Source organism: Musa acuminata, chromosome BXJ3-1 (genome assembly GCF_036884655.1).
Source record: "Musa acuminata AAA Group cultivar baxijiao chromosome BXJ3-1, Cavendish_Baxijiao_AAA, whole genome shotgun sequence".
In the NCBI taxonomy this organism is placed as follows: Eukaryota; Viridiplantae; Streptophyta; class Magnoliopsida; order Zingiberales; family Musaceae; genus Musa; species Musa acuminata.
In genome coordinates, this window is record NC_088349.1 from 3,855,208 (window position 1) to 3,881,461 (window position 26,254).

General features: G+C 36.5%; 2 protein-coding genes across 3 annotated transcripts; one reads left to right on the top strand and one right to left on the bottom strand.

Annotated features, from left to right (window-relative positions):
* The first annotated feature begins 247 nt into the window (after positions 1–247).
* Positions 248–6,565, top strand: LOC135628645 (probable U6 snRNA-associated Sm-like protein LSm4). Its single transcript, XM_065135443.1, has 8 exons — positions 248–388; positions 473–514; positions 630–728; positions 843–920; positions 4,618–4,660; positions 5,271–5,429; positions 5,585–5,640; positions 6,185–6,565. Exons 1-7 carry the CDS (start codon positions 386–388, stop codon positions 5,605–5,607), a joined length of 447 nt encoding a protein of 148 aa, XP_064991515.1. The 5' UTR covers positions 248–385; the 3' UTR covers positions 5,608–5,640; positions 6,185–6,565.
* A 2,928-nt stretch (positions 6,566–9,493) lies between these two features.
* On the bottom strand, positions 9,494–26,074 carry LOC103987163 (putative GTP diphosphokinase RSH1, chloroplastic). 2 transcript variants are annotated; one of them, XM_018818030.2, is made up of 24 exons: positions 25,780–26,074; positions 25,477–25,673; positions 21,410–21,589; positions 18,472–18,537; positions 18,221–18,313; positions 17,950–18,081; positions 17,771–17,872; positions 17,611–17,688; positions 17,459–17,530; positions 15,281–15,388; positions 15,057–15,154; positions 13,216–13,276; positions 13,044–13,106; positions 12,914–12,970; positions 12,733–12,834; positions 12,437–12,592; positions 12,187–12,318; positions 12,017–12,103; positions 11,868–11,939; positions 10,910–10,996; positions 10,375–10,831; positions 10,159–10,220; positions 10,003–10,071; positions 9,494–9,931 (listed from the first exon to the last, which is right to left on the bottom strand). In XM_018818030.2, exons 1-24 carry the CDS (start codon positions 25,802–25,804, stop codon positions 9,833–9,835), a joined length of 2,655 nt encoding a protein of 884 aa, XP_018673575.2. In that variant the 5' UTR covers positions 25,805–26,074; the 3' UTR covers positions 9,494–9,832. The 2 variants fall into 2 exon arrangements, with proteins under 2 accessions (XP_018673575.2, XP_009403657.2); XM_009405382.3 differs by having other exon boundaries at positions 25,468–25,673.
* Between the last annotated feature and the right edge of the window lie 180 nt (positions 26,075–26,254).

The window sequence follows — 26,254 nt, forward strand, 5'->3', positions numbered from 1 at the left end:
ATAAATAAATTATGATAATATAAGCATCCTAATTAATATATATTAATTATATTTATAAAATAATAAAAATGGGAAAAAATATATTGATGATAATATTATTATTATTTTTGGGTTGGCGCGAGAATATAAATTATCCACCGACACGAATCAAAATAGACCAATCGGACCCACGCGGGCCGGTGCGCGACGGTCCGGCTTGAATCGTCGCTATAACTAGGGTTTTGCGCCTAATTATTTCATCGTCTCATTCTGGGTTCCGTCGCCACGGACCACGTCGATCGCATCCAGCTCCGCTCGACGGTCGCCGGAATCGCGGCCGCGTCTCATCCTTTTGGTCGCTTGTTCTTCCGATCTTTTGTTGATCTCATCGTCGTGTCTCGCAAGGATGGTAATTTTTCTCTAGTTTTCTTTTCTCTCTGGTGAATTCTTCTGCGACAGATGTTGATGTTGACTTCTTGCCACTACGCTTCAGCTTCCGCTATCACTTCTCAAGACAGCACAAGGGCATCCTATGGTAAGAGGATCGGATGTCTTTAGCTTCTCTCGTTTTCGTCTTAGGTTTTTTGCTACTTTGTCGGTAGTGCTCGTGTTTGATGTGCCGTTTTGATGGTCATCTTTCGTTGGGGCAGCTGGTGGAGTTGAAGAACGGGGAGACTTACAATGGTCACTTGGTGAACTGCGATACCTGGATGAATATACACCTCCGTGAGGTTATTTGTACCTCAAAGGTAAAAGCTTTTTTCTTTCTTATTTTCGTCTATTTTGTTCTTTGTTTTCAGTTTTGGAATTTTGATGGTGTGGCTCATATTCATGTTTCTTATAGGATGTCATTCTGGTTGTAGGATGGTGATCGCTTTTGGAGGATGCCTGAGTGTTATATTCGTGGGAATACCATTAAGTATCTTCGAGTTCCAGACGAGGTATGCATCATAATCTTGTGATAAAAATGTGGATCTGTCTTTCTGTCTTTCCATTAGGTTGATTGCTTTGCCTTGTCTTTGTTCTTTGGCTACAAGCTATCAGACGTGGTAGATATAGTCCGGATGGAAGTATTCAGATTGAACGTTTTATGCCTGCTGATTGAAGAAACTTTTCTGCATAGTTTATATTAGACTGAATAACAAAGATCAGCTGGAAACTTGCTATAGTTGGCCATGTAATTGGTGCCAGGTCCTCTTTTTTTTTTTCTTTATGGATCTGGAAATGAACACTTGCTAAATATGTTTTGGTTCACAACAAATATATTGTGAGCCTGGGTTGAAACCCATGATCTTTATAACTACTTATGTTTCTGATATAGTTGTATAGATTATTTGGCCTCCTATTAAGGTAGAATTTCAATTAGTTATAGTACTGATAGACAATTAGTGCCTTAGATGGCAATTGCAAAGCTAGATGGCAATATAGGTTGAGAGATTCAGTAGTAGAGGAACAAATAGATAAAGATGAAGAAGAGGTGGAGGCATAGTTGCAATAACTAGAGTAACCATCAATTCATCAGAGCCTTAGGTCACAAAGAGGGGAGAATATGTGGAAGAGGCAGAGGGGGGATGACAAAGGAGGGCAGCAAAGAGAGGAGAGAAGAGGGAGGGCAGTAGTGGTGATAGTTGTTGGCTTTTGAGAGAGGAAAGATGAAAGATGAGTTGAATAGGGAGGGAAGAGGGTGGCAGCAACGAGTGTTGGCCTCAGAGAGAGGAGAGAAGAGAAGAAAAGGGAGAGTAAAGGGGAGTGAGGAGACAGTGGTGGGGTTGCTGGTGAATAGGGAGGGAAGAGGGTGGGAGCCTGATGAGGGGCATACATAACTTCTTGAACTTATTCATAATGATATCACATATCAAGGAATGTCGTTTCAAGTATCAGACCCATATTGGTCCTCGGTCGGATCGATCGGCACCTGTGTACTAACCCCTATACACCAATGTAATGGTGACTCGAAGAGGAAGAAGGAGAATAGGAAGGGGTGATGGAGGAAGAGGATGAGGAAGGAGGATGAAGAAAGAGAAGGAAGGTAGGGGTAGAAAGAAGAGGAGGCAGTGGAGGGAGAGGGGTAGGAGGAAGAGGAGGGAAGTATGCTCGTTGGCGGTGCACAGTTTGAGGTGGACAACTGAAGGAGGTGAGCACTGGCCTTAAGGAGTATTAATTATTTTTTTTAATGGGTCGGAGTGAACTGCCCCTGTGAAGAGAAAGAGGAGAGGAGTAAGTGTACCTATTGGTGGTGCATGCTGAGCAACAAATGACTGAAGGAAGAAAGCCTGAAAAAGGCTCGTGAATCAAGCCCTAAAGAACATTAATTAAATTTTTTTAATAGATCGAAGTGGACTGCTCAAAGCTGGGGTGGTTTGTGTACGAGTTCATAATTGGACCGATATGTATCACCCATTTTGTAGTGGTCCAGGTGAAACAGCGGTTCATGATATGTATGATATTCTCTCTCATGGTCGTAAAATATTCTTTTATAACTTTTATTAAATATTTAAAAATTTTCCAATGTATATTTAATAATATTTAAAGATGAAGCTTAAAATATTTATGGTATAAACTTGAAGCTGAAAATTTTTTTTAAAAGGAAAATAAAAATGTTCAAATCAAATAGGGATGATGAGTATACCTCTATGCTTGCTAGGTTTTGTGAAGTTCATGGTTTTATCTGTGAAGTTACTGCCTCTTATGCACCTTAATGGAATGGAGCTCTGGAATGGGTAAAAAGAAGACAATGATATGGTTAATGTTCAATTTGTTAGTTTCAAACCTTTTAGTGTGTGGGGGTTTGTGTGACTTTCTGCATGTTAAATCTGAGTTCCTTATGAGTAAAGTGACAAGACCTCTTATGAGCTTTGAAAAAATAGAACAACAAGTTTAAAGGTACTTTAGAGTTTAGGGATATCTTGCTAGGCTAGCTATATGTACCAAAATGAGGGAATTAGCTACAAAAGTTATAGTTAGTGAATTTATAGGAAATTCCTAAAGTAGTTAAGCTTGCAGGTTTCTAGTAGTTGAGATAAAAGTAAATTGTATAGATCCGAATAACATTTTAGGGGTTCAAGATGCATCATTTAAAATATCTTTCCTCTTTTGAGTCGGCCCTAAATCTTCATAAAATGAATGTTCTTCTAGTCAGCCCTTTGAGAATACCCTATTATTCTCAAAGGGGGAAGCAGACTGGCTCAAGAGTCTACCTGCAAAAATTCTATTGCACGCATTGCTATAGCTAAGCAGTGTTTGCTATGGCCAAGGGAAAACCCTACAATAGAAATCCCATCAGATCGATCCACGTGAGGCATGAAAGAATTTAGTTATTGGATCAAGGCTCTATTTTTATTAATCATGTGTGATCTAATAATAACCTAACTGATTATTCAATTATGGGAATCTTTAGAGAAATAATAAAAAATCAAGGGGAATGAGGTTGGCCACATCGCATGTCATCTTGACAATCTAACCTTGTGATTGGGTACCCAAAGAAAAGGTTCATTCGGTAAGAACAAATTGTTGAGCACTTAAATAATTTCTATAATCATTCATATGATGTGTAGTGCTATCCTGCAATTTGAGAGGAAGAGCTTCACTCTGTCCATAGCCTTCAAAGAGGGTTTGAATGTCCTTGAAGAACTCATCTATACGAGTGTCAAAGTGGTGCTGCTTTCTATGGGAATTCACTATTCCTTAGAGCACTTACGATGTTGGGATGAAAACCTGTAAATGTGATTGAAGTTGACACTATGCATATTGTATTTGTCATTTCTATGAATAACACTAAGTACAAGTCACCATGAATATTCCTGATTGATTGTAGCGACATACTTGTGACATTAACATTATGCAATTGTAGTGGGCATCAGTCACTTCCACAATTCACAGTTTTTTAATCTATAGCTTTGCTTGATATTCTTATTCTTGTCCCAACAAAATATATAATTTTTTGTTGAGATTAAGTCTCAAAATTGGAAGAATATGTGCCTTATCCCTATTCAAAGGTTACATATGATGGAAGAACTGCTGCAAGATTAAGAGAACAAGTGAGAGATGTTGGGACCACCACAGATTGATTTGCACAATATCCATGTGCCCACTTTGAACATTCTTAAAACATTCAAAACTGGAGATGTATAAATTATGTATTCTTTGATGATAATCATACGAACAACCCTTCACTTATGGACACATTTCTTCTTCCACGGTTCTGTTTTTTGGGGCAAGCTATGATATTTCCACAGAACCCTCTATCGAGTGCACAAGGAGGAAGTATTGCCAATAACAATGGAGATTTTGTTGTACCTTGTGGTGGAAAGTCAATACCTGGATGCACCTTTGGCGGGGCTGAAATGATCCCACAGACGATATTTTTGACATGCTTCTAAACCCCTTTGCCTTTAAGTTATTTTTATTTCACAAACATACGTTTCCTTCTTTCGTGTCTTGTTAAATATATTGTTGAAAGCCACATATTTGTTGATGTTATTTTCTTTTTTTCCTTTTGGTTTCTTATCTGTGCGAGGTTTCTTTACTACTATATGTAGTAGCTGATGTGTCTGCAATAAGCACTTTGTTAATTTGAATTATTATGGAAATATGTTTCATGACCGACAATTTGATTGATTGTAACTTTTGCTGTTCTAGGTGATTGATAAGGTACAAGAAGAAACCAGCAAGAGTCGCACTGGTAATTTTTTAGATTCTTTATGCTTTAGAATTATTTATAAACCTAAGCTACTGTGAGATTCTTGATGTCCATGTTAAGTCATGAGTTCATATGATATAATGTGTAGCACATCTTTTTCATGGATGACTACTGTATACCAAAAATAAGGACAGTAGATGAAGAAAATGAAATTGTTGCTCTTTGGGCTCCCAATCTTTTTCATATGATATAATGTGTGGCACATCTTTTTCATTTACCACTCTGGTGGGCAGTTGTCACCATGGACCATGGTGTGTCACAAAGTGGGACATAAATGTCATCCTGTTTTAAGTCTTTAGTGTGAATCTGAAGGTGTGTGAAACATAGCATAGTAGATAATTTCATATTGGACAAAGGTCAAAAACAAAATATTAAGCAAGCCCAACCTCATGTGCTGTTTTTAGTCTGATAGTTAAGGATTGTGTTGGTTCAGATCCTAGGCTAAGGAGCAAACCATATATTGGCAGTCTAATTTCAACTTGAACTGGATAGCTGGCAGTTCTATTTGAGAGTCCATGCAGTCTCGGAATGCAGTTTTTCTTCGTGTTCAACATCTGGTGCTATTTTCATTTCTTGGATGTTCTTGCTGCAGATAGGAAGCCACCTGGTGTTGGTCGCGGAAGGGGAAGAGGTAGAGACGACACCAGTGGGAGGCCTGCCAAAGGCATTGGACGTGGTCAAGATGATGGAAGCAGCAAAGGCGGTGGTCGTGGAAGGGGTGGAGCTGGTGGTAAAGGTGGTGGTGTCAGAGGTAACCATTCACTGATTTCGTCCATGCGTTTAATAGTTATCTGGATGATGAACCCAATCGGCCCTTTTTGTGCCCTTTTAATAGTTATATGGATGACGAACCCAATCTGCCCTTTTCATGGTCATGATCTTTTATGATGGACTTCAAATTCACAGGTGGAGGGCGTGGGCGTGGCTGATACAAGTCAGCTAAAGAGACTGCTACTGCAAAGGCAAGTGTCACACTTAAAAGGCTCTTATTGTTTTGTTGCACAGTTTACTTGAATCTGAAGACGAATTTAATGTATTCTGGTTGCGGGCTTTGTGAATCTTTTGCTGCATGATTACTTTGAGGTATGTGGTGGAAGGGCTTTAGATAATCGCACATAAAACTTTGAATTTTTATTTTTTTTCTGGTGGATGGCTATACTTTATATTGAGAGATAATTTTGGTGTTCTTTTCTGAACAAAAGTTGTGGCTTTGCAGTTATAGAACTTGTGACAATCAATGCATATCTTCTGTCTTATTTTACTGAATTCACCATAAAGGCTAACTAGTTCATTCAGTCTACTACCGAGAAGTATAATTACATCATTTGCAAACAGCTCGAATGCATATTTCACAGATCTAATTCTCCATATATATCAAAAAGGCTATTTTGTGTTTGCATAATTGTTCTTATTGGACATTAAGCAAGAAGATACTAGATGTAGGGTTTCAGTATTGAGCTCTTCTCTGCCTTATTCAACTTTTGCTTTTTCTTCTTTTTGTGTCAGAGAAAGGATACTTTTATTTGTGGACGAGTTTGATGGGTACAAACAGCTCCTTCAGCACCAGAGCCCAAAATGTCATCTAACACAGTAGAACATGTTGAGACTTATCACTCCTGAGATCTTCTTTTCCTAAAACATCATAGATATAGCTCCTCTCTATTTTTGAGGGAATTAATCCTTTGCTTTGAACATATGAATGAGTTGAATGGAGTCTGATGCATCGATGACTCCTGCAAAGTCCGATCTATTTTGTTATGAGAGATGTGATCTGTTGTTGCAAGACGAGAAAAGAACGATCAGGGAAGTTCATTTTGGATAATGTATTCCTAATGGATCATTTTGATTCATCCACCACTCATTGATAAACAAGATGATATTAACAAATTGTTTGGGGGATAGATGTTGCAGCCCAAACCAAATGGTTTGGGCGATATGAACTTGTCGAGGTCAAACCTCATCCTATTAGCTAATGCTTTGGCTGTTAATAGCTGATTAAACCAAAAACTGGATTTCTTGGAGGTGAAAATAAGATGAGTTTACCCCAGCAGAGGGGCAACTTACTCGGTGAAAAAGGGCTAATCCCTTAAGACTCTATTAGCTGACCATATCCATAGACTATATTTAAAATTTTTAAAAAAATTTACATTTAGGATCTATATAGTTTTGAAAGCCAAATGAATAATTTCATTTGGTCAATTGCATGAAAAATATGATCTGTAACATCAGATTAATGAGAAAGTGATGAAAAAAAATAATTTAATTTAATTTTTTTATTTTCAACATGTGAAATGTTGAAATTATTTTTTTATCGATAATGTCCTTAAAAATAGAAATGATGTTAAAATTATTTTCTTGCCCATTATTTTTATGTCAATACAGTATGTGATGTCACGTATTGTGTTTTCCATCGATGTAGTTAACGACGTTAAGATAAATAAGATTTTTTATTTTATTTTTAAAATTATAGGGATATCAATATAGATTTTTATTAGTATAGGAACTGCAATGCTAATAAGATCTAGGGGGGTCATATATAATTAGTGGATGAAAAAGATAGTGAAAGCATCGTGGATGATTTTGTTGAGTACGAATTAGACTCAAAATTTTTTTGACAAGTTCAATTCGATTCCAATCAAATCGAGTTGATATGAAGTTTGATCTTAACTAGTGAAGCAAGAGGTGACTTGTAGATAGCAGCCCTATATCAGCATATCACTTCGTCAAGTCCTACTTGGAGTAGGACTCGGCTAAACGAAGATGGTCGGTCAAATAAGTTGTGGGTGGAGGGGGGACACGCAACACGCTTGAGATACCCCTTCGCCGGATCACATTAGGAGTCCTTCCATCACATCAGTGTATAAGAGGGCTAATTATATATTACCTCATATAGTTGGACTTCTTTAGCATTTGGATCCCTAGATTTAATATTTTGATATTGAAATTCATATAATTATAAAAGTGAAACATTTAGCTTTATTTACTCTAACGTTATCATTTTAACGATAAGCAAAAAGATAATTTCAATCATAGTTACGTTTTCGATGATGATAGATAGCGACGCCGTTGGAGGCCACGGATGACTATTGTGGATGAGGAGAGAGAGCGACGGTGAGAGGTGATGCAAAAGGAGAGAAGAAAGAGGATGACATAGATGTTGATTTGCATTTACGTTAGCGCTCCTCAACAACTACATCGATGTTGACACAAATATAGAGCGGATAAAGGATCGCTCGGTATTTGCATCGACGTCGACATAGATGCAGATCGATGTTGTTTTGCATCTATTCCTGCGTCGATTTTGATGTAAATGTCAAACGACATTATGCATCTGCATCTACGTCAGTGTCGACATAGTTGTCGAGTGGTGTCGACGCAGATGCAAAGCGTTGGCATCTACGTTGTCATTTTCTTCTTCTCTTTTTGTCTCATTTCTCGTCGTTGCTCTCCCTCCTCATCCATAATAACCACCCGTGGCCATCAATGGCGTCGTCGTCCGTCACCATCCAAAACGTAAATGAGACATTGAAATTATTTTTTTATCTATCGTTTGCGTACTTTCGTCAGTAAAACCGATAGTGTTAAGATAAATGAAGTTAGATATTTCACTTTCATAATTATAAAATTTTTAATATAAATTTTTAAAATTTAAGGATCAAAAGACTGAACAAGTCTAATTACTACTTAGCCTCGTATAAGATAGAAGCCGCAGCCCTTTAGAAGCTGTTGGTAGATCACAACCTTCTTAAGTCGCAGGCTTCCGGGCAAAACCTGCGACTTCCTCATCTCTTCTTCCATAGTAGCAGTTGGTTTCTCTTCAGCGGTGAGAAGAGGAGAGAAGAAGAAGAGACGACGAGGGGAAAAAGATCAGACAGCAAGTGGCAGCATCACGTTCGATATGCTTTCTTCTTGATCGGAGCCTCCAGGAGAGTCTGAGAGAGATCAACTAACGTCAAACGCTGTTGCACCTTCTCCGACGATCATCAGCAATAAGAAGACGTCCGGCCTTCTTCGCCGACGAGACCAACAACCCCTCAGGCTTTTCTATCGACTCAAGAGCCTGTGTTCTTGCCCAGAAGGGGAGAGGAAGCAAGGGCGGCGCTACTGCGCTGTTTCCAACAACTACCGAGTTTGTTCAGCTTTCCAATTGGATGCCGAAGCTATTCCCTCCGCGGGCAACATCTTCTTCAATATCTCCCAACAGCCTCGACCCCATTGAGAAGCTATCATCCCCCCTTCGCTCAAGAACTCTTTAGTCTTCTTTAGGTAATTTTAATTCTTTGTCGAGTAGATTAATATTTTCTTTCAAAGCTATATTTATTATAATAAAAGTATAACTGTTTCTGTCAAAACATCTCAAACTAATTATAAATTATCCCGCATTAGTTATCTTTCCCTATTTGAATCCATATTTACGAAAATAAAATATTTAATCTTTTTTTTTTTCATATCGTCAATTTTGTTGACAAAAATATCACAAATAATCAATGATAAACTCTAGTGAATCGTCAAACTAAAATCCAATATAGACCATTAAGCCCCATAAGATTGAGAGATGCTTTGATAATGACAATGGAACGACAATCCAGAAGAACGCCCAGAAACTATCAAGGTTGCTTATCACTTGATAAAAGAACACAACAATCCGGAAAGATAATGATAATCCAATCAGTAAATGGAAATAAGATCATGTGCTGTGTCAAAAGAACCCCTGCAAGTGCGCATTATTCATAGGTGGCAGTGAGGCATTCCTCGAAGCACAACCTGCACAGCTCGATGATTTCAAACATATTTCTCATAAGTTAAGCTCACAGATGACGGAGTCAATCAAAAGGATGATTTCATTCTATACTTATTCTATGACTTCATCAACTGTTAAAGCAAATGAAATATCAGCTTATTCCATCCTGCTTACAATAACAAGGCTCAGATTATGATCGTATGTCTTGTTTTATACTCTTTAACCTATGTACATGTTGCTGATCAACAGGCTAACTCAACCATCTGCTCATGTTTATTTGTATCGGTTTCAACAAATAAATCCAAAACCTCTTCGACTCTATCTACGCTCTACAACCTCATTACAAAATTAGTGCTGAGAAATACATTTCGTTCACTGATTACCATCATAACATTGCTGAGTTCCTGCAGTATTCACAAAAAATTGTGGTCGTCCATCGGACTGGACCAGCTACAGCCAGCAGACCAACCCAAAACACCAAGGATCACATCCACACTCGAACATGCATTCACCTATAATCGCTTTATGAATAAGAAACAACATATACGGTTAGAAAAGAAAGAATTAAGATGAGCAATCATACCAGGTTGTCCGGTGTTCCTTCAAAATGAAACAACATTACACCCATACCCCTTCTTCTGTCAATTTCTGCCTGTTTGATAAAAACCTGAAGGTTAAGGCTGAAAATGCAACCATAAATCACAGAACTAAAGTCATAAAATGTTTGATTATCACTAACCACACAAGAGCATATCCTAATCCCAACAGCCGTCAGTGCTGATGAAACTTCAGCCATCATACCTGGAATGGTGTAAATGAATTAGAAAGTAAAGAATATATTTGCACCTAGAACATGGAAGTTGCACGATTCTAGATAGGCTTTCATCTTGACAATAGAGAACAAACTTTTCAGGTTGCATATCACCACGGATGGAGAGTGACAATAAATTGTTACCTTTGCGATCGATACATACTACACAAAACCACATAATTGAATTGCCTTCAACATGGTGCCACAATGCAATTTTGCCTGCTTTCCAGCTTTCTAAACCAGGTAACACCTCTTTATATGTAGGAATCTTTCCATATATAAACTCAGTAAAAGCATCATCTCTGGTCATTGGATTGCCATTGATCTTCATACACATTGTCTGCACAATCTTGTTGTACTTTCCATTGATTTTAGGCAAGTCACTAGTGTTCCGAACTGGTAAAAGGTCATGCTTTCTCTCTGTGGAAGTTGATTCCGTGGCAATCGCAAGCATCTTTTCCCATATGGATTTTCTTTTGTTCGGTGAAGACCTGGAAAATGTCTGTTCATATTCACCCCCATCCTTGAGATCGGCAACAAAATCATTAACCGTATCTGCAGTTATTTCTGTTGCAGCAAGTGCAGCTTGCTCCCTCAAAAACTGATAGAAGACAAAGGTTCATGAAATAACCAGACAACCAAAAATATTCAATAACAGTAGAACTTAAATGACTCCTACTTTCATGATTTTGTGTCTGGCACTTCGAGTCTTTGCATGCTGCAGCCATTGCTGATGCCTTTGGAAAGCTGATTTGCTTGATAAAGCCTAACAAAAGATTAAATTACGTTGAACTAATGAAATATGGCCAGTCAGAGACTTGAAACTTTGAAGAATGGCTTGATTAACTATAACTATCACTGGGGAATCAAGTCAAGGATTTATGTAAGGTGCTAAAGTGTGGAGAAGACCAATGTAAGAAATCAGCCGAAGGACTCTAAATTAGTGATGATAAGCAAAAGACCATTCAGCTCAGTTTCAATTAAGGCAACAAGTCCGACTAATAACATTGTGAACAACAATGCTTTTCTCTATATCATCATAATTTTATACTTTGTAAAATTTAGACACAAGTATAAGAACCATTTATACAAATTGTATGACGTATTAGGGGGTCAATCTTATATTTGACATGTCTTAGACCTTTATATAAATGATCTTATCATAAAAATCATACATTAATATCAGCTAGGAAGACTGTACAAGTATCCTGACATGTTTTAAGGATCAGGTAAGTTTCGGTGTTTAACATGGATTGCCACAGATGCGGTACAGCAAGCATTTTGCAGTATCTGAGCTTCATAATTACATATCCTAAAACTAATAATGTGGAGAGAACTGCAGGAATTGCAATGTGTAAATAGCATAATAAATAGCATAGTTGGGTCTACAGTATGTTGTCTCAGAAGAACATTTTGCCCAAGTAATTTATTAGTATGCAACCATAAACCTCCAAGTTTCATCACCATCTTAAAAATCATCTACTAAGTATTTGAGAGAGGTAAGGATAATGAACAAAAAGTATTTACTTGATGCAACTATTATAATTACAAATAAATGCTTGTTTTCTGGAAAACAACCAACAAGAAAAATAGATATATAACACAAACATTTTAAGAAAAGGGTTCCAATTACTGACATTGTAGGTGATTATCTCGACAACTTCAGCATTGGCAAGGATATGCATGGGTGAAACAAGATTACCATTGACCTGGAAAGAGGGAAGAATTTCAACATCAAATTTCATTAGCAATGTCAAGGTCTAATCACAAATTTTTAATGGTGTACCTTCGCTGCGACCATATTGTTTCCAATATCAGTGTGAATCATATAAGCATAATCAATCACAGTTGCACCCTTAGGGAGGTTTTTAATCTACAGTAACAAATATCAAGTAATTGTAGAATATGAGGCTGCACAGTTGTTGCTAAAACAAAACTACTCCTTAATTGGCCCACCTCTCCTTTTGGTGTAAAAACAAACACCCGACTACCCAACAGGTCTCGCATGACAGTATCAACAAATTCCCTAGAGCTCATGTTACCAACAAACTCCTGCTGCCATTCTCTGATAGCATTGAGCCAACCAATCTGGAAAGTGTACAAAATATATTTTTCAAAAGAAATAGATTCACAAAGTACCAAAATAATACCATAAGGTGACTACTTGAATGCCCTCACATACAATAAGCAAAAATAGCTTGCATACCCTGAGAGCAAAATCAGTATTGTTCAAGCAAGTGGTCTTTCCTTTTGAATTTCTCCCACCAGGTATTTCTTTCCCTACCAAACCAGGAACTACTCTCCCACTGTAATGAGCAGCTATACCTCTTTCAGCTATTAAATCCATGTCCTCTGTTCTTATCTGTCAATTTAAAAGTACAGAAACAAGTTATGCTCTCGAGGCGATTAACTAGAAATACCATAGAGAGAACATTTATACACTGTAAACTTTCCACATCAAATTTCCCATGCAGTTATGAAGAACATGTGCTTTGAAATAACCTGAACCTCCAAATGGAACATGCTCTCATAAAGAAAGGGCATCACTGTGGTATGGAGGCTTTGGTAGCCATTGGGTTTTGGAGTAGCAATATAATCTTTGATCTGTCATGTATGAAATTCAGTTTATCAAACACTACAGCTGTGATAATTTCTTTTGAAAATGCAGCTAAGCGTTACTCACAGCTCGAGGTATGGGGGTCCAGATTTCATGAACAAGGCCAAGAACATGGTAGCATATCTAAATATTAAAAGAAAATAATAAGCATTGGTCACAAAATAATGGCATGCTATGAACACATGTGATTTGCCACCTGTTGTGCACTACAGAGAGGTCCAACTCCATTGCAGGTTTTCGGTCTTATAATAATTCGGAGCTGGTAATAAACAACTAGAGTTAGCATTTGGAAAATCAGACCAGACTATGATACATAATAATGAAGATCAGTCTAAATTTATTTAAGCTGCTAAGGCATTTATCCGGACCTGTGCAATTTGGTTGATCTCGTGAATTGACCTCTTCGATTTCAGCACAGCTTTGTACACACTATCATATGCTCAAAAAATAAATCATCAGTCACATGAACGAATGATAAGAACAATCAAAATCCCCATAATAGCAACACTGCTGAAGAAAATAATTAGCAATGATGTACTTTCAGTAGTTTAACTACAAAATAAAGAATACTATACAAGATAAAAGATTGATCAGAAGGGAAGATTACATAAAATATCAGTGTCAGTGCTATAGGATAGCATGTAGTTGGTTAAAGATCCTTGACTCTTTAATATAGGTTGGAAGGCATATGTCAATCTTAATTTATATCAGTCATTACAAAATCAACCCATTCAGAAATGAGAAAGCTTAACACTTTTGCAAGACAGTATTAGCCAAAAAGTTGCATCCAACAACACCTGAAATCTAGGGTCTCCTCCCACAAAGATGTGTTGGCCGATGGGTCTTTTCAAGCACTGAACTAGCGTGGTTTAATATCTTAAAGATAATGCATGGAAACCAGAGAAGGCGAAACAACGAAAGAAGCTAGAAAGGAGATTTCAGACTCTGAAAAGGTAAGTATTTTGGTATTACTTATAATTGATGGCTTTTGTTCCTATTCTTTGTTTTTATCAGTTTCATTTTGTTGAATCTCCTAGAAGGAAGAGTGATTCTTTAAAATATGCTGGCAGCACAGTATATTAGCTGCTGGCCAAAACAGGGAGTACCACCGAGACTAACAAACTTGGTTTTTAGTCTGACCTTTTGAAGAGCTGGCAATAGTTGCACTAAGGGTAAATGAATCAAGAGTGTAGATTTTGAACTTATTCTTTTATATAGATGAATTTGCCAATCCTTAACTTTACTATTAAGGAGACTACTGTAACTTTGTATGTGCCAAAAAGTGGCTATCTCTAATGAAATTTTGACCTGCTTGAATAAGTCTTTAAACCTAGTGGAAGGTTATAGAAAATGATTCTTCAACTTCTATTACTGTTAATTTCTAAGCATGAATAAGATAAGATGCAAGGACACAATCTCAATTCTCAACATCTTGTCATGGAAACCTAGCTTTCAACCTTCTAAGAGGCAATTCAAATCTTGATGAAAACACTAACTAGAATGACATTTAACTTTTTCAGGAGGCACAATTTTACATACTACTGTGCCCAATCTTTGCTAAAGCCTAAAAGCCTAAAACAAAGAACAAATGGAGACATGCACAAGACTTCAGTGGCCTACAGCTACAACCATAGACTAAAGCATTTTAAGCTATGCTGGAAAGTTCAGCTCCAACATGCCAATAAGTTATTTGGGTTACTATTAATGACATCAGAGTATATCTGTGGGTTTTGTGAAAGATAGCTTCTTCTTGCCTTCATAGACACCCTAGTAGTCCATCATCTGGAAGAAACAATTGATAATCTCTTCAAGATTGACTGGCCTACTATTAGTAAATTAGGTTTTAATCATTTTGGACTATATACTCAAAATCAACTTCACATAATATACCAGAGAGTTATGAGATATGGAATGAGCACATGAGGCTACATCTGATCATCTTTCCTCCTCGATTCTCAAAACAAATGAAAATATGCATTGGAACTCATTCATTAAGATGCAACTATAATTGATACAGTGCACATTCAAACATAAATTGAATATCAAATTATTTATGTATTTAACAATGAGTTTACTTGTAAAATCACTTTATATAATCTTCCTCATCTCCACCTGAATATTCTATCTGTCTGCCAATTTGTGTGATAAGTGATCAAAGTAGATAACTCAAATATTAGAAGTAGACCAAGACTGAAGTCTTTGTATTGACCTGTACAGCTCTTTACAGACAGACCGCACTTCTGTTTTCACTGAAACAAGATCCAAAAATTGGTCCTCTTCGAGTCTTTGCCTTAAGATCTTCTTAGCCTATCAAGAATGAGTGTTGAAATAATTTTCCCTTTACAAAATAAAGGTTTATGATACCAAATAATTGCAATATTAAAAAATAAATTATTATTTAAGTCATATTTAATTAAGATGAAAAAAAATTACCTCATCTAGTTCTTTCTCATAATCTCTATAAAGATCTTCAACTCTTTTCTTTAGCTCCACGAAGTCACTAGGATTTGTATACAGGAAAGACAGATATTCTAGTTCTGACTGCAAAAAATATGACAGTTAAAAGTTGTAACAATCAGAACAAGGATTTAAAAATAAGAGTCTGACAGCCTGAGTCATAAAATCAATCAAATGCACAAACAACTTTCCCAAATTATCTCCAGGCCTGAAAGAAATCAATGCGAAAATGATTTCCATGCATCCATGTAATCAGCTTTAGCCCAGGCTGCTTCCTACTGGATGGTATTTGCCGGTCCAAGCCTAAACTGGCACACAGAAAATGGTTTTTCACTTAGCCAAGTTACCATCAGATAACCAGCAGAAACTGAGCTTACAGTCCAGTTTCTGCCATTATCAGGCCTGAACCAAGTGGTAAGCCGATCCCAGTTCAAGAATTTAAATAGCTTTATTCCCTCTTTCCTGTCCACGCTCACTTTCCCTCATTCCCTCTATAATTGTCACCCATTCCTTCTCAATTCCCATACAATCTCTCTCAAACTCGCTTGAATCTTCAAAGGGATGCTTAATTTCAACAATAAGGCTGAATCTCAAAATCCAAACCGAATTTTCTCCCAAATTAGGTATATCTGAATCTAATTGTCTAATATAATCAATGATGAGACCATGACTTCTATCATGTTACTACATCAGTGGCAGACGATTTACCGATATCGGATGCTGTGGGAGTAGTCTTATACATCAGTCCTTCAAATGTACCTTATTGATCCATAGTGGAGTCGCATCAAGGGCAATGAACTATCTCTCATGGACTCACTACAATCATTTTGGTGGTAGAAGCTATAATTTCAGGTATATTATTGTATTTTACATAAAATATATCATGTTCAAAAGTTTTCTATAATCTTTAGATATGGTTTTTAATCCATATTTGAAATATGGTTTGATTCGTATTAATTGTTTCCTAGACCAAATAACTTATTTTAATCTTTTTTATTATATGTGATTAAAAATTCAAGAAAAACCCTAAAGCAGGATTTCTGTTTGTCTGAATTTTCCAAACTGTGTCAGTATGTTGATGCTTACCGAAGCCATGCCAGTCTTAAGGACTGATATGGGTGCAGCATTAAAAATTTAAACCATGCTTGCACTATTCTGGAAGTAGTACTGTAGACAAAATCTTACATGTTGTAGCTGTTAAAGGAGTCATTTATAGTTACACAATGGCGCATTCTGGATAAACCTGGGTTGCTCCCATGGATGCTCATGTTATAACCAAAAGGTGGTAACTCCTGAAGACATGCATATTCTTCAAGACAAACAAGAACACAAGCCAAAGCAAAATTTCAAGATCAATTTTGAAATAAATTATAAATAATTTACCCAACAAGGACCACCTCTCTTCAATAAGGCAAGCTATTTTAACTGACTGATGGAATTCTTAGCCTAATGGGGATCCATGTTAGTTTTTGAAGTCTTTTGATATGATCAGACTAGTGTCTGAAGGATCCAAGTGAAATGCAGTTTGAACAACCTGGAACTGTAGATGCATATTATAATGCTCTCGTTCGTGATTTTCAGGAATCATATTGTTCACCACTTACAGCTGAACTGCAATATGTCACAGCCATGAAGCCTCTTACTACATGTAAGGATTGGCATTTTGGAGAACACTCGAGATACAATCAATGATCTACAATATTTCATAAGTAGATATTTATATCGATACTTTTCCTACATTTAAATGCATAATTAAACATAATTTTAATACCCAAGAATAAGAAGTAGGATGCACTCCAGTGCGGTGAACCTTCTACATTGATACCAAAGATATAAAAGAAAGGTTTCTTTTATTCTAGTGACAACTAAATCTACACTGCCCATCTTGTGTTTCCATGAGTTAGTACCTAAGCTTGTGCGGATCTTTCACTTGGATCTTATTCATTGGTTTTAACCCACTATCACTGATGTCTACTTAACCCAGAAAGATATTATCCCAGAACAATGTTTTTTCATGTAATTTTACATGTATGTTATTGTAATTTCTACAGAAAGATATTATGGATGTTCATAGAAGGGGATGGTCAAAGCAAGATAACAAGATATATAAGCACAAGAGTATGCAAGTTCTGCAAAAAATTCCAGTAGACATACCTTAATTTGGTACATCCCTAAAAGCTTTGCTAAAGGTGCAAACACTTGAAGTGTCTCTAAGGCAATGCTGGACTGCAAACAAAATGAAACTCAATATTGGAAACAACAAAGTCACTCTGAAAGGAGCAACAATTAATTGAAAAAAGAAAAACCTGCTTATGTGGAGGCATGTGGGATAGAGTACGCATATTATGTAAACGATCAGCCAATTTGACAATTATAACACGAACCTATCAGAAGCATTGCTTCATTAATATCCATCGAATGCAATAAAGTCAAAAAGGATGATTCATATATGCATGATGTGAGCACCTCTTCTGTCATTGCAAGAAACATCTGCCTCAAGTCATCAGCTTTTACATCTTGAACTGAACTATCTGCACTTTTGCACTTTAGTTTTCCCAGCTTGGACACCTAAGTCAGTAAATAACACAAAAACTTAAATCAAGAGTTTGATGTTGTAATCTACATGGCTACAGTATATCTTCTACCTTGGTCTCTCCCTCCACAATGTGTCGTACAGTAGCACCAAATTCCTTCTCTATCCTATCAAATGTAACTAATTTTGTATCTTCAACAGTGTCGTGTAATAAACCAGCAGCAATGGATTCCCAATCCAGTTCCTACATAAAATCAATGCAATGTCAAACAGCTAAGGTCCTGATGATATTTAGTGAAAATCAAAGGACACAACTGGCTGTGGAATAAATTTCATGATGACTACTTAAAGCTTAAATGTGTTTCCACAGCTATATTACTTACAAGTTCTCCAAGTATCCGTGCAACTTCAACAGGATGAATAATGAAGGGTTCCCCGCTTCGCCGTTTCTGCCCATCATGTGCTTCAAACGCAAGCTGCACTGACCAACTAAGAATGTTTACATGTGAACTTCCCTACATTCTGAATATGTTCTGGAAACAGAGAAATTCATGCTAAAACCAAAACAAAAAAGCACTGCAACATCTGCAAAGGGGTAGCACTTTAAGTAGCAAACATAGTTCTTAGTGGTTACCTTCAAAGCATCATGCACTAACTTCAGTTCCTCTTGCGCAAGATAAGAAATAGTTGGTTTCAGGTCCTGGTTTCATAAAAAAAAGGTGGAAATTCAACTTCAAAAACCAGTAATTATGCTGACATACAAATACTAAAAGCTACTGACAACATACAAATACTAATACCACATATTTTACCAGAAAGAGAACAAATTAGAAGAGAAACTGGTTTTTTTTTTTAATATTGCTTGATAGGTGGACAAATTTTGCTTTTCCTTTGCAAGAAAAAACCTTCAGATAGGACTTCAAGATGAAGGCCAAAGAATATTATTTTGTAAAATTGTTGTCAGGCAAGAAAACAAAAGGCACTTCTATATCAGTAGTTATACTCCCCCAATAAGTATCCAAATAGTATACATATGATAAGTAGAAGAAATTATCAAAATCACATACTCCTTTTTTATCTAACTTAAAAAGGGCAAAAATGAGGACATGAGAAGATCAGAATCAAGTAAAATTGCTTGGTCTCAGAAATAAATGCAGAATAAGTGTAGAGAGGGTGTTTCTACGGTTTATGAGATGAGGAAGTTCGCTGGATTCCTATTGCCTAAATTGTGCCCTAAAATTTCGGGTCTTACAGAAACCAAACAACATGACAGAACAAGCTGTGGTTCCTAATGTCTTTCACCACAGTTTGTGCTGAGTATTTTTATAGCCCTTGAGTGACCACACAAAAAGTCCTTGTAAAAATTACGAAATGGAATCATTAATGAAAGTATAGCTAACAAAAATACCAAACTGTCAGCAAGTGCCTGTTCTGAAAAACATAAAAGAACTGGAAACCGGTGTGGTGAATGCACAAGTCATTTATCAAGCATAAAGAAAGTCCAAAGATAATTTGCATCTTGTATTTATGACCTACAAACATTGGTTACAGAACACTTGAGAATCATTCATTTCTTGAATTCTTCACAGACCACCAGGTGAGTTGACTCTTCCTGGTTGATCTATTTTGAGGACCACATTTCCATGGCAAGTCCTCTGACAGTTGGTGGCTTGCACCAACTGTGCCAGCATAGGCATGCCAGCAGAAATATTAAAATATAAGGGAGGCAGATATCTCAGCTATCAAATACATATAATGCCATGGACACAGTAACACTGAATCAGTGACCATGTTTCATTTACAATTGGATGATGCAATCAGGTTGTGCCCAAGGCACTCACCACTGTGGTCTTGTAGACCATGATGATACAAGACAGACGAAAGTGAGTAGGATAAGAAACTCTTAAGTTCTAGTCCAGTTAAACTATAGTTATTTGCACCTGTTAGAATCATTTAATTGGACAGAATTAAAACAGACCAAAGCAATCACACCAAACAGTGAAGTTTAACAATCAAGCCAACAAGTAAATACAAGATATATTGAGTGCTGGCACCATGTTCAAATAGTATGCATCAGCAGGTAAAGCAGTAACTTAAATCATTAGCAGGGGCAACTACGACATACATGTTAGTCAAAATGACACAAAATGAGAGTACCAATTTCACTCCTTTTTATGACCTTTGTGGAGCTAAAATTCTTGCATTGTAAAAACTAATGGTCTGATTCATTTCATCTACCATCCTGGTCAGCACCATTTAATTGGCATTTTTATAACCTGATGTACCAAGATAACAGACATTATTCTATTATCTAGCTCTCTTTTTCTTACAATGAAGAAACATAATGGCATAGACATTCAACTTGTAGTCCACCATTAGTTGTGATATCTATGACCATTGGCAACAATTGTTAGATCAACAACATTGTAGCATTCAAGTCAACTATCAACTTCATGGAACTCTAGACAACAACAATTGAATTGTGATATCTATGACCAACAATTTAAGCTTAACTGTTGTTCAGATCAACGCCATTGTAGCATTCAACTTCTATCCTATATCAGCTTAACAAACTTTTCTAATTAAAGATATAGTCCTTTTCATCGTCATTATTGATCAAACACTTAAGCTATTGACAATAGACCTAATTCACATTTCCCTAATTCATGAACTACCAAAGCAGTCGTTGTCACTTTAGTTTTCCTTAATCTTAGTGAACTTGTCTAGTATCATTTAAGCCTATAGGACAAAATACACATTAGTGTCCTTGCAAACATTTGTTCAGGTGCAACTAAAACAATACCCCACAAAGTATAGCTAATAGTAATTAAACCAAGGTCTGCAATTTCGTACCGTACCGGAGTTTCGACGTTCGCTCGGTATGGTACAAAACTGTATACTGAGCGATATACCGTTCGGTATATATTATATTATATTATATTATATTATATTATATTATATTATATTTATATAACTCGACGACGTCGCCTCTCTCTTCTCCCATGCAAGGCGATGTCGCCTCGTTTATATATATATATATATATATATATATATATATATATATATATATATATATATATATATATATATATATATATATATTTATTTATTTATTTATTTATTTATTTATTTATTTATATTTATATTTATTTAAAAGGTGACGTCGCATCGCCTCGGCGACGTCGCATTTTCCTTCCCCACGCGGGGCGAACGGTAAGACAGTCCGCGTACCGGTATGTCGTTGGACCGGTACGTACCGCCCGTACCGGGCGGTATCATTCGGTATTACCTATCTTGATCTAAACTCTAAAGCATGAGGGCCTTACCAAATGAAAAAAATGACTTGTCGTTTTTTGCTGACAAGAAAATGCAAATCACACATGGATGAAAAATAAACAACATAATAAATAACAATATAATATAAATTCCTGACTCAAAAAAATCTTTCAGTAGACTCATTACAAATATTCCTGTCATAAATTTAACACGAATAATCACATATGAATCATAAGCAAGTTTTAATGTCATCATTCAGATAAACAAAGGAAGAACAGGATAAGTTTGTTCAATACCTCCCACAATGAATCAGGAGAAATGCTATCAGAGAAGCTCGAATTTGATGAAGCACAACCAAGCCTCCATTTTTGGCTTGTTTGAAGAGTAATATGTGATCTAGAAAACCATTCATATACTGAAAAATCAACAGAGTTGGTACATCCCAACTGTCCCTCATTAAGGTCTTCAGATCTAACCTATATAACCAAAATAGAAACATATTACTAGAAATCAACTAGTTATTATTTATACAAAATTTGGAAGACTAATTGAAGCAAAATTATCAAATAGATACTAGAAATCAATGCGAAAATGCATTGCCAATTGCAGCATTAAACAATTGTCATATATCTTTCTCAGTTAAAAAATAGTGTAGGCCAAGTGTAGATCTTGATATTGAATTGAAGCTATTGGCTTACTTTACATTGTTAATAATTAGAAAGATACAACTGATGAATGTTTTCAATAAAATAAATGAGACCATGCAAGAGAGAGGCATGACCATTGCTTGCCCTATAAATCAGGTCATATGTGAAGTTCCAGATGTCAAGCATCTGATGCCTTAAGTCTCCACATAAGCCAACAATAGAATGCCCTTCATTTATTTTTCCGCATAAATAAAGAAGCTTCTTTGGATGGTGTATTAAAGAAAAAATTTCAATATCATAGCAATTCTCTGGATGGTATAAGCAAATAAGCTGCTTTCGATGTACATATGCTTCTCTCCAAAAAGAGGGTAAGTACAAAATGACTGAGATCATATTCCTCATGTCCATATTGGTGATCATCTACAATGGTTAATGATATGACTAGTTATAAGATAAGAGACATCCTAAAATAAGAACCTTTTTTGCTCTCTCTCTCTCTCTCTCTCTCTCTCTCTCTCTCTCTCTCTCTCTCTCTATTATCTATCTATCTATCTCTTCCCCGGAGACACAAAGCTTAACTCAAAAATCCAGGACTACAACATAGCTCTTAGAATAGCAGTTATATGACCGTATACCATCCGTAGATATAATTTTATACAAACAAATGCCAAATATGATCTCAATTGCTCTTTTTGAATGAAATAAAATCAAGCAAACCAAAAGTGGAAGTAACTTCCGGTGGCACCAATTATTTGACATAAACTTTGCCCCTTACGCGGAGAACATTTGTCATTAGTTTTTTATATAAACATCTATTATCAATATAAGCATAGGTCACATCGTTTTTATGAATAAGCACATTTTGACAACTTAATGCAAAGTTATTGGAGGGAAAAGCTACTAGTCTTGAAATTTGTAGACTAAGAAAAACCATATATTTCTTGAGAGTTGAGACTATATTCACAACACTAAACAAGTTCATCTACTTTAACAATTCATGGATGTATCCAACTTGCATTTGCTCTCTACCTGATTAGCTTAAAGTAACCAAAAAAGAATAGCATAACAAGTATAGTTGGGTCCATCTGATTAGGAACCGATCAAGTTACTTGTACCACAGGTCTAGATGGCCCATAACTTGCAAGAGTTCTGCAATCAATCAAGATGAGATGATTTTAAACAAAGGATGTTAAACAAATAAATGAATAGACTATCAGCCACAACAGTCAATCTAAGAGTCAAGTACTTTGAACTATGAGTTTGTGTTTATGAGTCAAGTAACATTAAACATGTGTACCAAAGGTTTGGCCTTGCATCTTGAAAATTAAGATATCATATTTGTTCCTTTACAACTTTTAGAATGCAAAACAATTTGACTCTCCAAAACACAAATGTTGTCAATGTATAAATAATAACTTGAGTTTTTTTTTTAGAATAATAACTTAAGAGTTAAATCTAAGAACATAAAACCACAAAGATCAGACAAATAAGCATCATAAGGAAACTGTAGTCTTAAGGAAACGAGAGGTTAAAGTGCAACTATATACCATACAAGCCAGGACAGAAATAAACACCCTTGTATCCCACAGCATATCAGACAAATAAGTGCCATACACATTTCTATTGTCAGCAAATAAGTTACCGAGTTAGTAAATGGCTTGAACTTGGCCTCAAGTAATAGATATACTTCTTAATCAGCACTGTCATATCACAAGCATACAAAATACCTTGGATCTAGCAACTATTTAGAAAAGCCAAATGTTGCTCAAACTTGCTTGCAACTAAAAATATTTGTCAAAGAAGCAATAAGTGATAGGGCCATCAAGTGAGGAACATGAAAAGTAAAAGGGAGTTCACAGTCCTGATGTAAGTACTGGAAAATAACTCCTTGCAGTGAAGATCCAGGAAAAGTAGCAATTTATATTTTTCCATACAACAACAAATGATTAGAACTAGTAGGAATTTAAAGAAGAATCACTAATTAGAACTTGTTTATCATACATGTTTATTAGATGATTTGTACAGGATTCATACAAAGAGTTTTATTGTTAGTTATAACTTATAAACACGAGAGCATCAGCAATTATACTGTATGGAGAAAGTTCTTGAGAGGTATAAAAGAAGTTTCAAAGGAAGATTTCAGATGCAACAGAATGCTATCTGTCTAAAATATGTTTGAACATGTCAGTAGAAGATATAATAAGAAAGAACTAACAAATTCTCCATGTAAATTTAAGAGCAAGAACATATCAAAGGAAAATGTGTTCCAGAAAATGAACCTTGTAGTTGAAAATTTGGATGAACTTTAAAAACAAAATTGAAGGTTTATTTATGCTTGAAGAAGAACAGAAGCACAGTAAGACTACATACACAGCAACAAACTCACAAGTGCCTAACACCATGACATGACCTTAATTACCAAAAAGCTGAGAGAACCATTCTCCAATTGAAGGAAAATTTCAAGTTATCAAAATATTCAGAGGGTCCAATCATGCAATTAGTATGGTCAGTTTGATTGACTCACGACAAGATTTCAAGAATTGAGTCCTGATACATATGTCAGAAAGGAAACATGACCTAATATATCTTGATTAAAAACACTATCTACACTAAAGAAAGAATCTAAAAATCTAGTATTGTTATATCCCAAAATAGTCCCATATTGGGGGCAGGTTATGCTTACTATAGTATGTCATCATTCCCACCTGAAAGAACATCTTATAATTTTCTGGAGGGATAAGACCGACATAATTTTGAGTCAGGATCATGGCATATATAGTATATAATACATATCACGTCTTTGGGATAAGAGCTTGAACTTGGATAGTTACAATTGAGTATCGAGAACTAATTGCTTGTGGTGTCCGAGCCATGTTGAGACCTGTTGCACCCTAATGGATCTCCAAGCCAACAGGATAGGAAACATAAATGACATCCAAAGTGCCTCCAAAATACCACATAATCAGTGAGGGATAGCACTGGTCAAGAGAAATTCTATGTGGTTTGCACAGGAACGTCAAGTATTTAAGTGCAAGAAACAAAATTGATCAAACTAAGAAGGTATAGATCAGCATGGTTCCAATATCAACTGGTATGATAAAAAACATTTAAAGTTCAAAAATGATAACACACCAGAGTACCAGAATCAAATCAGAGCAATGCATAATGAGAGGTATGACCAATGTACCCTAGGTTTTATTCTTTGGTGGGGTTATAGATTGAGATGGTATGTGATTCACTATCCACCCTAAAATGGGGTCATCTTCAGTGTGCCTTATTGGATGGAACGGTTCATCCATGCAAATCACTACAAGTAAGCAAGATGCTCTTCCAAACAAAATTTGCCACCAAACCCCCTGGGGCAATTTGGCACAACATTTTGGAGCTCTCAGACTTAACTTTTCACAAGGTAAAGCCTTTTTAACAGGTATCTTCAGCATGAAAAGAACTAATATCACCAATCAATGCTGAATAATAATCTGACCACCAGTCCTGATCAACTTTAATCAATTCTTGAACACAGCAAATTCAAAGATGCGATCTTTTTCAGTTATCCAAAACCAACGATTTCCAAGGTTCAAAAGTGAACTGTAAACCACTGCCTACCTTGCCAAGACCAAACAAAACCGACACCTTGCAAAAGCTAGGTCCACAACATTCCAACTCCGCAGGTTTCCAAAAGAACAAAAATTCAAGCAACAACGTACCGCATTCACCTGGCACAACCAGCGCTTTCTCCTCACCCTAACCTTCTCATCACGATGGTAAGCCGAGCACCGCGGCAAGGTAGTGCTGGCGAGAGAACCAGTAAGAACCCTCGGCGCCTTCCAGGCACAAGAGAGCACGCTGCACTCGTACCACCCGCCGCCTTCTCCTTTATAGAGCTTGCAGAGGTTCGCGCACTCCACGGACACTGCGCAGTCAATCCCACCTAATCCAATTCAAAACCCTATATACCAAAGCAACACAAAACTCCCCCAAAACGAAGAGAAAAATATCCGAAATGCAAAGAAACCCACCCGAACTCGACGGGGAAGAAGCCATCTCCCACCTGAATCGCGGAATGGAGAAATCTCATCGACCCCTAGAGATCGAAACTCCCGCGACCACTGACGGCGACGAAAGAAGAAGAGAACTCACGGAAGAGAACCAACGATAGGCTCAAACTAAAACCTCCTCGATCACGACAAATGAATTCCAATCTTCGGTGCTAACTGGGAGAAATCCGATGGGAGATCAGCGTTGGAAACGGAAAGATGGACCACGGAAGAAGGGAGAGGAGAGGATATTACGAGGACGGGCGGCCACACGAAGTCCGCCGCTTTACGAAGATTTTTAGTTCAATTCTGTTCACCCTTTTCTCTCTCAGATTAGTAAATGAATTGACATTATTACCCTCGCTAATTTCTTTTATGTTTTCTAAATTTCATATTCTGCACATATATGTTTGAAATGCCACCACAAATTCCTACATCTTCTCATATATATATTTCT

Bases quoted from the DNA above. Each gene is read 5' to 3' on its own strand.
- LOC135628645 (XM_065135443.1), top strand. The intron at 921-4,617 runs GTATGCATCATA...TTGCTGTTCTAG, and splicing joins ATCTTCGAGTTCCAGACGAG to GTGATTGATAAGGTACAAGA. The intron at 4,661-5,270 runs GTAATTTTTTAG...TTCTTGCTGCAG, and splicing joins AACCAGCAAGAGTCGCACTG to ATAGGAAGCCACCTGGTGTT.
- LOC103987163 (XM_009405382.3), bottom strand. From the start codon at position 25,804: ATGGCTTCTTCCCCGTCGAGTTCGG. The intron at 18,314-18,471 runs GTAACCACTAAG...TGGTCAGTGCAG, and splicing joins TAGTGCATGATGCTTTGAAG to CTTGCGTTTGAAGCACATGA. The intron at 9,932-10,002 runs GTATGATTGCTC...AAGCGATTATAG, and splicing joins AAGGAACACCGGACAACCTG to GTGAATGCATGTTCGAGTGT.